This window comes from Sinocyclocheilus anshuiensis, unplaced genomic scaffold (genome assembly GCF_001515605.1).
Source record: "Sinocyclocheilus anshuiensis isolate Anshui unplaced genomic scaffold, SAMN03320099.WGS_v1.1 scaffold1184, whole genome shotgun sequence".
Lineage (NCBI taxonomy): Eukaryota > Metazoa > Chordata > Actinopteri > Cypriniformes > Cyprinidae > Sinocyclocheilus > Sinocyclocheilus anshuiensis.
This window is the reverse complement of record NW_015547647.1, coordinates 420,656-433,868: the sequence shown is the minus strand read 5'-3', so window position 1 is coordinate 433,868 and position 13,213 is coordinate 420,656. Positions and strand designations below refer to the sequence as shown.

The following is a 13,213-nucleotide window of genomic DNA, read 5'->3' as shown; positions in this document are numbered from 1 at the left end:
GGATTTTTAAAAAAGTCTTCGTTTGAATGTTATAAGCAATAAACCAAACCAATCAGCTATGAGGTGAATCACAACAGTATTGATTTGAAGCCAAAAAGTAATTTAGACAAAAAGACAAAGGTACTTAGTGGCTTAAAATATATTAAAATAGTTTGTGAACATAGGGAGAGTCAATGTATACATATACATTGTAGAGAGCATTTGATTGGACAAAAATCTGTGTGGTGCAGGGTGTCATCAATAATTTTGTTCCGTTTTTCCAGAAGAGAATGAATGTAAATCATGTGTATATAGACTACTAGAGAAATTTGTCAACGTTTGGCACATAGATGGCCTTAAACTGAACACATATTGACTAAAATAGTCATAGAGCATGTTAGTCTGGATCTGCAAGGCCTCAGAACCAGGAAAACACAATATGGATCGTAGAGCACCGTAGAGAAGAACAAACAGAGACTGATAATAAATCAACATACAGAGGCCTTCTTTATGAAACAAAAATAGGTACAATGTAATTTTAAATGCTGTAAACATTCAAATGCAGAGAAGAAAAATACGATGCTAAACAGATGAACAATGAATATCAACAGAAGGACAGACAGCTGAGCGATAGTCCGTTTTCCGCCCGGTCTTTATGTCATCAACTACAGACGCACTTCAAGGCCTCAGATGATAAAAAACAGAGAGAAACATGGCACGCACAAAGAAAATGATTACCCCCCTTCTCCGCTATCTATCAGAGCGACCCTCGCATGCTATCCTCGAGCGTGCCGCTATACTCTACCCTCTCACTGTCTGCTGCTGCGGCAAAAACTGAAATGTAAACTTTCAAAGAAGGAATGGAAGGTTAAAACCACATGACCGTTTTCCGCCCGGTCTTTATGTCATCAACTACAGACGCACTTCAAGGCCTCAGATGATAAAAAACAGAGAGAAACATGGCACGCACAAAGAAAATGATTACCCCCCTTCTCCACTATCTATCAGAGCGACCCTCGCATGCTATCCTCGAGCGTGCCGCTATACTCTACCCTCTCATTGTCTGCTGCTGTGGCAAAAACTGAAATGTAAACTTTCAAAGGAGGAATGGAAGGTTAAAACCACATGAAATTCTTCCAATGTTTAGTAATATTTGGAATGTTCCTCTGTACAACACGAGGTTTCATCAAACTCAACCCTCTGGCCTTCCTGAGAAATGGCTCCTCTGGTAACAGGTAAAACACATAATAACATGTTCAAAAACAAGAATAAAAATGATCAAAACAATGAAATGAGGAATTACATTTCCAACAAAACTACAACTATGCCAAAATACAAACACATAAACCCTGTTCAAACATTCACACTTCCTTGAAGACATGTGTGAGAGGAAATACACACACACACCTGGGATAAAGAGTGTGCTTATTGCATTTCGTTACCCCGGCAACTGGCTCAAACATTACCGGAAGTCTCCATCCTGAAAAAATTATGGTCAACAGCATGTATATTGCTCACACTAAGCTTTGGTACTCAAACTTGTGAGCTGTGGATGATCATTTTGACTATTTAAATCTCTATAGCTCAAATGTAGCTATCATCTGAATAAGAAACATTGTTTTTTTTAAATGAAATTCAGCACCTTGGCATCTTCACTATTTTATCAGGCATATTTTATCAGTGACATCCTGTAACACAAGGACATTTCATATCATAGCTAGAGGCTGCATTATTCAACAATGGCTTGCAGTGCGTTCATTTGTGGTTTTTCTTTTCATTTTAATCATTAACACAATGGTCATAGAGTTTGTGGTTTTCCAAAGGCTTTTTCCTTCAAAAGTCATGTTCCTGAGGTAATCTTTGCAGGCATCTTGAAATCTAATTTGGTAAATCGCTACATTTGGTACACTTCGAAATCACACACAAATCTGTTAAGAGTTTTACATTCAACTTTGTCATGTAATAAATACATTGGGGTGGGGGGGGACTAAAACAGCTAGTTGGAGTCATGGCTTATGTCTTGGAGGTGGAGCTGTTGGCTAGCCAGGGGTTTTGATTGGTTGTGCAGGAGTACAGTACAGCCTTAAACAGCAGTGGGAGCTGCTCCAATGGAATGGCCATCATCTTACCTATAACCAATAATGACATAATTAGCAGAGTTACATTTTGATTGGCTAATTGTTCCATATTCAAACTGACGATTTCATGCAGTATCATGAAGTAGATGCGCAACAGGATTTTAAATAGGAAATAATAAATCTCTGTGAAATACTCCACAGCAAGTCTGAAATACTGTGCTGCAGTGATTTGTGGATAAAACTAATTTGAAGCTAAAAATGTTTTTGATCTGTTTTTAGGTTTTCCACTAAATGCTGGAAATAAGCTGAGAATATCATCATTTGTATGCAGCTGACAGTCAAAGATTTGTCACAAAATGAGGTTGAGATGAGTGAACTGTAGCTTTAAAACACACCACTGTTCAAAAATTTTGTACGATTTTTAATGTTTTTTGAAAAAAAGACTCTTATGCTCAGCAGGCTGCATCTATTGGAGCAGAAATACAGTAAAAACAGTAATATTGTGGAATATTATTGCAGTTTAAAATAACAGTTCTCTATTTGAATATTTTTTTTAATGTAATTTATTCCTGTGATGCAAAGCTGAATTTTCAGCATCATCACCCCAGTCTTCAGAGTCACATGATCCTTCGGAAATCATTCTAATATGCTGATTTGCTGCTTATGAAACAATTCTTATTATTATCAATGTTGAAAACAGTTGTGCTGCTTAATATTGTTGTGAAAACTGTGATATATGTTTTTTTCAGGAATCTTTGATGAATAGAAAGTTAAAAAAACTAAATTTTATTTAAATATAATTTTTTTGTAACATTATAAATGTCCTTTTTATTCAATTTAATGCATCCTTGCTGAATAAAAGTATTAACCTTTTAGGCGCCAGGGATTTTTGGAAAAATGCTGGATTTTGAAACAGGAGAAAGTAGTAAATTATTACTATATTACTGTGCCATAGTAAAATGCATGTGCCTATTTTTTGATCCGTTGACCAGCTATCTGCCCAATCAGGTATCTAGGTGACACAGTTTATAGTTCTCTAGAGTATGGTACCTCTCATTGCATGGCACAGTGCACAGACCTACCCCACACTGCACCATGTACCGTGGCCACTCCCACCTCTTTGAGGCACTGGATCCAAAGAGCTAGTGCTACTTCTAGCCCTATTTCTCCTACCCCTCGTCATTTCCAAAAGGCAAATATTCCCCTTCAGAGTCAGAATCGGCGAATAACATTTGCAACACATCAACTTGTACAACTTTTTATTAGCCATTTGGCGATTTTCTCTCACAAATCTCACTATTTACTCGCATGCTATGAACTGAACTGTTTCCGCATCAATGACACGATAGCTCACTTGCTCTGCTATTTCCTCGAACACTTTGAATAGGGACATGACGTAATTTTGGTCTAGAATCAAAGTACTACATGTCTGCCATCTAGTGGTAGGGAATACAAATGAGATATTACACCATATTAGGAACTACAGTCTATTTTATTAAGTATGACGTCTTGTCACAATTTTGCGACTTTGGCGCTTAGAGGGTTAATTTCTATTTATATACTACTCTACTCTATTACTCTATAATTTCAAAAAATTGTACTGACCCCAAACTTTTGAACAATTTAAGAAAAATTCATCTTTTTGGGTTCATTCACTCTCTCCCGCAATTTCCCTCTAGTATTATACAGATACACACCTGAGGTGTGGCGTATCTCGGAAAGGCAGGTGATGATGTCAGAGAAGCGTTTGGGTCGACGAGGGTGGAGTCGATCTGTCAGGTCACGACACACGGACCAGTAACGTTCACTCAACTGTTCCAGTGTGGATGTGTTGCACAAACCTGCCATATCTACAACACACACACACACACGCTCAAATTACACACATCTGCTATGGCCACAAAGATCTCAGTGTAAATCAAGGTTAGTGTAGTGTGTGTATTACCTTGATTGAGCAGGGTGATGGTCTTTAAGCAGCTGTACTCCTCAATGCTGATATTTAGTTGATGAAACTTACGGAAGAGAAAATTTAAACTCTCCATGACCTCCATAGCATCCTCACCAAACCTGCATACACACACATGTATACATTCATAGATATTTTGGACCAATGAGATTTTACGGTGGGTGGAGTTACTGTGCATTACTGTTCATACACATTTAGCTCACCCCTGTAGTGTTAGGCTTGACGGTGTGTACTGGTGTGTGATGTTGGCCAGTTCTCCCAGTATCTGTCCGCTGTGCACAGTGAGTGAGGAGAGCAGGATGAGCTGATGCCAGGAAGCCCCCAGTAAACGAGTGCAGTCTTTGATGGACAGATTGCTGTAGAAGGGTAAACGCTTCAGCCAGACAATCTGTCTGAATAACAGCTCATCAGCTATACGGCACAGCAGAGCCAACAGCTCCGATTGAGTCACATTATACCTGAATAAATGACAGAACCTTAGAATTAAACAGGCTGGTTTTGTTTCAGTGTCTTTAAGACTTTCTATGTAAATGCCCCCCTAAACGAACAATGAAAACCTTTTCAATTATGTGTTTAAGGCTGGGTTCTATAGAATTGATATAGTCTTACCCCTCTTCTATGACCATGGGTGTAGTGAGAGGTGTGAGATCTTCAGCAGCGAGTAGCTGGGCTGACAGTGTGTGCGATTGTGTCTTCAGGCTGCTGCCAGTAGAGGGCGGTAAAGGATATTTACACAACAGGAAAGAGTGTGTCAGCTGAGGACTGCTGCACTGATCTCTACAGGACGCAGGGTATGTGCTCACATCCACAGAATGGCTGCAGAGAGAACAAGAAAGGAAATTATACATCATACATGACATATATGCAAAAGCAATCTTAGTATATCAATGGAATTTGATATAAAAGCCAAGTCAACATGAAACCGTATTTGCAACAGTGTAATTTTAGTATCATCGATATACTATTATAGGTTTTGTTAATATTTTGAATTAGGTTTTATTTTTATATTTTCTCTTTTTAGTTTATTTTTTAAATTTTCTTTAAGTTTATAAATTTTGTTGTGTGTTTTTACTATTTTTATTTTAGTTTTTTTTTTTTTTTGATATATCTATATAACATTTATTAAGTTTTAAATACATTTATTCGTTTTAGTTATTTTAGTACTTCAACTTAACCAAAATGGCAAATGTTGCCTTGGCAACTAGATGAAATAAAATAATTTTAAGTATTCAATATTTTATTCGGTTAACTTTTATATAAATTAACAAACATTTTTTTAGTTTTTTAGGTAACGATAATAACTCTGATTTGCAACAAATTTAAATTCTGTCACATATTTAAAAGTGAAAAAGATAATCAGATATAAAAATGTATTTTATCTATAAAATTGTATCCATTAGGAATTGACCAGATGGTGAAAAGTGTTTATTTATGGAAAAGACTGAAGAATAAGATGATGTTGGCAGAAAAGGAAAGTTGTTTGAGAGGTGGGACAAAGATTATATTTAATTAAAAATTATGAAAACAAACATTTTTATTATTTGTGATAGTGAATTAAAATAGCATCAACTTTGAGTGTTTCTTTGTTGTCTGAACTCTCTGCTTATGTTTGTTGTAGTATGAATTTCGTTAATAACAAATATTTTTTTTAAAGATTATGAAAAAAAATTGCTTTGGAATAACATACACAATATATTAAAAAAATGTAAAAATAGCAACTCTTTGCTCATGTTTGATATAGCATGTGGTACATTCCACAACACATATTACATTTTTATGCAAGATTATGAAACAAAAAAAAAATTGTCTTCACAGTATCACGCACAATAAATCAATGAATTAAAACAATATTAATAGCATCAATTTTGAGCGTTTCCTTATCTTGTTTCCACTATTTGCTCGTGTGTGTAGTATGTTGTTTGTTCCACAACACAAACATCTCTTAATTCAATTTAATCAAAGCCATTTGTCCCTGCACATGAAAAGGACAGACGCAGGTCAGCGCGTCCGTGTGTAAAAGCGTTCGAACATCTCATTCGGGTCACACCTGGTTGACAGCGCGGAAAAAGATAAGGTCTGACCGCCCTCGGAGATACTGTTGCCAGGTGAACTGTGGTTACTGTAGCCGTGGCTCCACCTATCTGATAGTTCAGCTCCTTCTTTAAACTCCTGGCCAGACATGATTCGTTCGATCTCCTCCAGCGAGATCTACACAGAGAGAAATAGAGAAAATCAGTGATGAATGCCATGCCATCGACAGCGAGCAGAACGCCGGTGGGAAATAAAGGATGGAGATCGGACAATACGGAGAGGTTTGTTGTGAATAAAGCTGAAATTGTTGAAATTGTTGACAAAATCAATAATGGCATGGGGTGCTCTTGCTTATCTTGTGCCCATCCTCGATTGTCATCCGATTCGGACTGAAAGCGATAGATCCATCGATTGTGTTTTTAAACAGAGCGAGATGTAAACGAATGACTGAATTCATGCTAGAATGAGGGAGAGTCAGTGACAACGCTAATAAACACTTTAGAGCATATAACAAGGACACCGAGACACAAACACACACTGTGTATCTCATTCACATGCTCTAGATATTTATATGCTGTATATATACTAATAAGAAAGAGAGAGAGAAGGAGAGGGTTTCTGTTTGTATCAAAGAACAATTGATCTCCTCCATTCGTGGCCTTCAGAATCTCACTCAGCTCTCAGAGGAAACACAAAGATGAGACGCAAGAAGAGCGAAGAGAAGAATGTGGAGAAGAATGAACGACTGAATCATTGAAAAAAAAAACAATGATTACATACATACATACATACATACACTACAGGTTTGGGGGTCAGTGAGATTTTTTTATGTTTTTGAAAGAAGTCTCTCCAAGGCTGCTTTTATCGGAACAAAAATACAGTAATATTGTGAAATATAATTGCAATTTAAATAACTGTTTTCTATTTGAATATATTTTAAAATGTAATTTATTCCTGTGATGCAAAGCTGAATTTTCAGCATCATTACATCAGTCTTCAGTGTCACATGATCCTTCAGAAATCATTCAAATAGGCTGATTTGCTGCTCGAGAAAGTTGAAAACAGATGTGCTGTGTAATACTTTTGTGGAAACCGTGGTTTTTTTCTTCTTCTCATGATTCTTCAATGATTAGAAAGTTCAAAAGAACAGCATTTATTTAAAAATAGAAATCTTTTGTAACATTATACATTTTGTTACTGTCACATCATTTATGCTAAGTGAATGAGAAAAACATGAGGTTTCACACATGAGGTGAAAATAAAATATATTTAGCTTTCTAAATAAGGATATCCCACATACTTTACTAAAAACTAAACCTAAAAATATTTTTATTCTTAAAAAACAAAACATGAAATGTCTCAAAATAGAGTTTTAGCTCACTTCTGGGGACTAATTTGCCCTAAAAAATATAGCTACGTAAAAAAACAACAACACAATTTTCTAACCTGTACAGGCCCAGTCATTTTGTTTCTCCCTCCTGGCATCCCGTCTTCTCTGATTGCTGAAAAAGAGATAAAAAGTTGTTTCGGACTGCATATTTCCATACTACAAATACTATTTCAACAATATTCAGTATATATACCGTGCACAGTGTTTTTGTATTAAATACTGTACGATTTATTATTATTTTCCAGAATGTGCACAATACGAGCACATCTTAAATATTATATCCAACAATGCAATTCTCTCAATATGTTATTATATGTTCAATTTGACAAATTAACCAGCAATATCAACCAAGATTTTAACGTCTCCTCTTGACTGATTTCTCAATGGGGCTGCAAAAATGTAAGTTATTTTTTTTTATATAAAATTGATTTAAAAAATGACCCACATTGGTATACATGTAATGCATTATACAGCATATAAGCAGGTTGCTAGTATTGCAAATCAAATATTGCCAGAACCATGAAAGAGGAAGTTGGTGGTTGATCGAGCAATAAATACCAACAGCTTCCTCTGGTGTAAACCGCAGGCAAGTACAATCAACAGTGTTTGTCTTAGGCTAAAGCCTAGAAATTGTATATTATTTATATGAGTGTGTGTGTGAGAGTTTTGCCCAGAGAAACAGACAGACAGGGACAGCATGCTCTGGATCAAGAAATCATCTGTTATCAGCATCGCAACCCAGATCTACTATCTGATTTCTGTGCATTATTTTCTTCAGGCATGCCCAATCAAACCCTGATCTATATCTCTTCATTTACATAGTAGAAAAATCAGATATCTGCTTCTAATGAAGCAGCATCAAAGAGCAGACGAGGGGGACAGAGTTACGAGGTAAATAAATACTAAATAGTGCATAAACCTTGAACATTTTGTTTTTGTGTTTCTACAAAAGACGTGCTGCATAATTAGGGTGAAATTGTAATTCTGAATGGATGTGTGTAAAAAAGGAGAAAGGAAAAGAAAAATAGCACAGGTAAAGATAAGAAAAAACCAGGCCAAAGCAGAAGATAAAAGGATGTTTTAGCTGATTAATAGCCAAGTTTTAAAGATCTAAAGTTTTATAATATTTTTAGCATCAAAAACTTTAACTAAAAATAAATAATGGTTATTTTTATTTTCTTTTAGATGATGATAATGATGATAAAAATGTGCTTTTATTTACAAAAGAACATTTTCATTTATACATAAATTATATTATTTTTTTTATAATAAACTAGAATTAGAAATATCAATTATTTAACATTGTTATTTTTAAATTATATTATTATTATATTCATATATTATTATATCTTATTAATTAATGACTTATATTTTAGTTAATGAATGTTTTATTTTTAATCTAATTTTCATTTTAATAATAATAATAATAACATCCTTGATTTAAACAGGTTTGTCACTGCATTTCTTAAGCACAGGTATGTTAACATGCCCATGAATGTAAGCATGTTGGATTTAATCAGGACAAAATCTGCTGGTTTGAATCATCATCACCCGTGTGTGTCTCTCTGTCTGTCTGTGTGTATGATTTCATGCTATTACTAAAATACATTACTAATTAGTAATACATTACTAAAATAAAATAAAATATATGTATATAATATAATAATACATTTTTCTGATAAAATAAAATTATATTTAAGATATAAGAATATATTAAATATAATAAAGTAATAAAATTTATTATTTTGTGATTTTAATACAATCTAAAATATAAAAAATAATACATTTTGTTATTTTAATACATGAATAAAATAAAAAAGGGTTAGATTTTTTTTTCTGATATACACATCAGCATCAGTCAATGGGATATAAATATATGTGCAAACATAATCTGACAAAATAACCTTTGCCGTTAATATTAAGAATAGGAAAAAAAGAAAGACACACACAGCTATCTCTGTGACGTCTGATAGTAGGTTAATATAAGTTTACTGAGCTGTTGAAATCATTGTAATCTCAAATGTATAAAGTTAAATAAAGTTCTAAAAGTTCTTATCTAAATCTCAGTGCAACAGAGAGCAGGATTACGCAAATACAGCGACCCGCGCACGCCAGGAATCATCTGCAGTCTCACTGTGCGTTTGAGATGACTTACAGCATCATGCAGTGTGACCCAGATTTCACTACAAGCCACAGAGACACAGAACTGACAGGAAGGGGGATGGGAAACAGAGAAAGTGAGACAACTGAATGAAATCTATATTTAAACAATATCACAGTCGCACAGATATTCAGTAGTCAAATTTTCCAAGAATATGTACAATTCCACGTACGGACTTTGCAATCATTATCCAAATCAATCTATGAATAGTTTTAACCGCCCAGATGAACTGATTCACAGAAATTAATCGGCTAAACTTGGCAGTCAAAAATGCTGGTGAACTGTAGAGGGAGCAGGTGAGTGTCGGGGTCACGGAAAGGTCTTCTAAAAGCCTGAGTGTAGTGTGGTACGGAAAGCACTCAACCTAACCCTGAACTCTAGAGCCATTTTACAACCCTCAAGAAGGCCGTGTGTTGTAAGGGCACAGTATTGTGTGGATTGGGTCAAACCCAGGTCAAACTTTATAGCCAACGCCAACTATGGAACACAGATTTTTAAAATTGAACAGGGTGACATACACGAACACACACATCCGCTCTCTTTCACTCCATCTAATGTGTCTTGATGTCTAAATAAAAGCAATATTTTTTTTTTTTTTTTTTAAATCACCCACAGGCTAAAAAACTGGCATCTTTGTCATTATGCCACAAAAAATCTCATCACATTCTGACAGAGACAGAATGAGAAAGAGATAATAAAATAAAAGTGGTGGGTTGCAAGTTTGCATCCCAGAAATCAGTCAAAGGTCTGATCAGACTCAGACAGCAGGGTGAACAAAACCATTTTAAATGCAAATAATAATATGAAATTAACCATATAATTGTTCAAAGTTTGCATACTAAAATCAGCTCACAGTATGCAAATTTGTTTTTCTGACAATATTATGGACCAGCAGTCGGACCAGTGCAGTTTATTTTCATCTTAATTGGTTTTATGTTTGATTTTAAGGAATTCAAATCTAATCAAAATATTTTTAAAATAAAAAGGGTTAGAATTTATGTATTTTTTACATGTATTTGATTTACATATCAGCATCAGCTATTAAAAAACACAGCCAGTCAATGTGCTATAAATATATGCACATATTTAAATGGGACATAACACACACAGTTTCTGCCAATCTCATGTTAATAATATGTCACAATATTTTGAATGTATTTTTGATCAAATAAATGCAACCTTGGTGGGCATAAGAGTGCATGTGCTCATAGCACTTTTGAGGTCATGCACCAACAAAGTAGTGTATGAGTGTTTAAAATGTTTATCGGTCTACCGATATATCGGCCGATATTTGGCATTTTTCAAATATCGGCATCTGCCGATAAGTTTTCCTGTTTGGCCGATGCGTTATTTTGACGGCACGATAGACTTTTATTTTGACAGCGCTGAGAACGGCAGCGCCTGAGCACACAGTGCTCACATTCTCCCTCTTGTTCACTGTCGTCGTCGTAGAAGTCTGTTTAATAATCAGATAGAACGGTTAAACAAAGGAATTAAAATGTATACAAAAAGTATTATAACAATTGCTTTTATATTAGTAATAGAAAGGCAAACATTATAATACTTTCTCTCAGCATTCCGCAAATACGCATTTATATAATTTAAACAAGTCTTTGAATGACTAATGAACATTTAATTTCACAAACCTTGCAAACTTAGTCAGCTGTGAGATCTTGTGAAGTATGCATGTGACCTGCATGATCGCGTGTTCTCTGTGTGACGGTCGGTCCGTGCGAATTGAATGCGGACTGGAGGAGAGTTCAGCTTTACTGGAGATGCGCGATAGACAAACTTCAAACTCGTGATTTCAAATTATGCTGCGCTTTATGCATTTGCCCACTGCCATATTCATGTCATTTTCACTGTGTGCTGTATGTAAAATTAGTGTTACCTTGGCTTTATTTGAAAAAATATTATTCCCAATGCACACAAACTTCCCAGAATACTGAGTGCTGTTGGTTACAGTTTATATCCTTTTTAATTATATTTTTATTAAATATTTATTTATTTGTGAAATAACATCTGAAGTATAAGTATGTTTATTTTATACATTTATGTTTTTAATCCATTTTCAAATGATTTCAAATGTCTTAAATATTAATTAAAATAAATAAAATTATATCGGCTTTATATCAGCCACCCTGCTTTCCAAGATATCGGCATCGGCTGTCAAAACAACAATATCGTCAACCACTAGTGCTTACTGCATATAGTATACTACTACTCCACTCTGAACAGGCCTGTGATTCTGCTGATCAGAAGGAAGTCATTTCACAGTCAGCGTGTAATGATGATGCAGGCCCATCTAGTTCACAGCAGGAGCAACATATCCCTTGATTTCCCTACATCCCTCTGTCATTCTCACTGCACGTCTGTCTATCCCCCGTTCATGCTGTTCTAGATCTGTCAGTGTGTATTACTGCCTCCTACATTCAGAAGCAATGGAAATCACAAGCTTTCTGTGTCTCTTGCTATCTTTCTAGCTTGTTTATATCACTCAGATAGTACCAAACCACTGAAAATAGGAAGTAATGGTTTTAGAGGAAAATATTAATAATAAAATGACCAGATCAGATGTTATTTTATGCCATCATGATTTTAACCTTAGCCTTGAAGTATCTGAAGACTGAAATATCTGAAGATGATGATAGAAAATATACATTTAAAAATCGACATTTCAACAATCAATAATCCTTCGTATTGGTTTCTAGTCTTATTTAGCTGTTTGGCTAAATAACAAAACCCATTGTGCATGCTAAACTTATAGTGATACTAGTAATACATTTATCCCACCTAAAACAACACACTGAACCCTTGTAAAAAAAAAAAAGTGTGCTTAATTGTATTGAATGTGCACTTGTAGTGTACTTGCAGGTAATATAATATTAATTAAATAAAAGACCACTTAAGTGTACTTAAGTGAAGTTAAGTGTACTTAAGCAAATAAACTTCCATGACTATGTTTCTTAACACACTTAAGTACACTTTTAAATTAAGTTTTACTTTAAAGTACATTTTAAAACATCGTTTTAATCATTTGTTGTGCTTTAAAGTACACTTATTTTGACGTGTTGACCAAACTACGCACATGAAATTAAAGCACATGTAAATTTTTGAAATAATTTATATTAATTTACTATTAATTACTAAAATAAATTACTTGATTTTAATTTTAACTGTAGTGTGTTATTTGACATTACGTTTAAATAATATAATTAATTATATTGTATATAGTTATATATTTAAATTGCAAATTGATAATTACAAATACTGTATGTAATAATTACAAATATATTTAAATACATGGCATACAAGTTTTAATAGAAATTGCATTAAAGTTTATTTTTCGTTTACCATAAATGCTTGTCAGTATATCCGGCAGTACACATATTTCAAAGACAATATTTCAATTATGAAATTATATTTAAAGATGTACTTAAGTCCTTCTTAAGTGGGTTAAACGAACAGCCAGGGACGGGCAGTATTTCAGATACATGTATTTAAAATACGTATTTGAAATACAAAATACTATTTTGTATTTTGTATTTGAAAGCCTTCGGCAAAAATCAAATGTAATTTGTATTTAAATACATTTAAGATTAGTATTT

General features: G+C 34.3%; 1 protein-coding gene across 1 annotated transcript in view; it reads right to left on the bottom strand.

Annotated features, from left to right (window-relative positions):
• Window positions 1-876: 876 nt before the first annotated feature.
• The window catches only part of LOC107701919 (nuclear receptor subfamily 6 group A member 1-B-like), a 14,013-nt gene continuing 1,676 nt past the window's right edge, over window positions 877-13,213 (bottom strand). The window contains exons 2-9 of the mRNA XM_016504073.1: window positions 11,026-11,061; window positions 7,501-7,556; window positions 6,071-6,231; window positions 4,633-4,839; window positions 4,227-4,481; window positions 4,003-4,124; window positions 3,755-3,907; window positions 877-2,108 (exon numbers count right to left, since the gene is read on the bottom strand). Coding sequence (XP_016359559.1) covers window positions 1,993-2,108; window positions 3,755-3,907; window positions 4,003-4,124; window positions 4,227-4,481; window positions 4,633-4,839; window positions 6,071-6,231; window positions 7,501-7,556; window positions 11,026-11,061 — 1,106 coding nt within the window. The 3' untranslated portion in view covers window positions 877-1,992. The remainder of the gene's footprint in view (window positions 2,109-3,754; window positions 3,908-4,002; window positions 4,125-4,226; window positions 4,482-4,632; window positions 4,840-6,070; window positions 6,232-7,500; window positions 7,557-11,025; window positions 11,062-13,213) is intronic.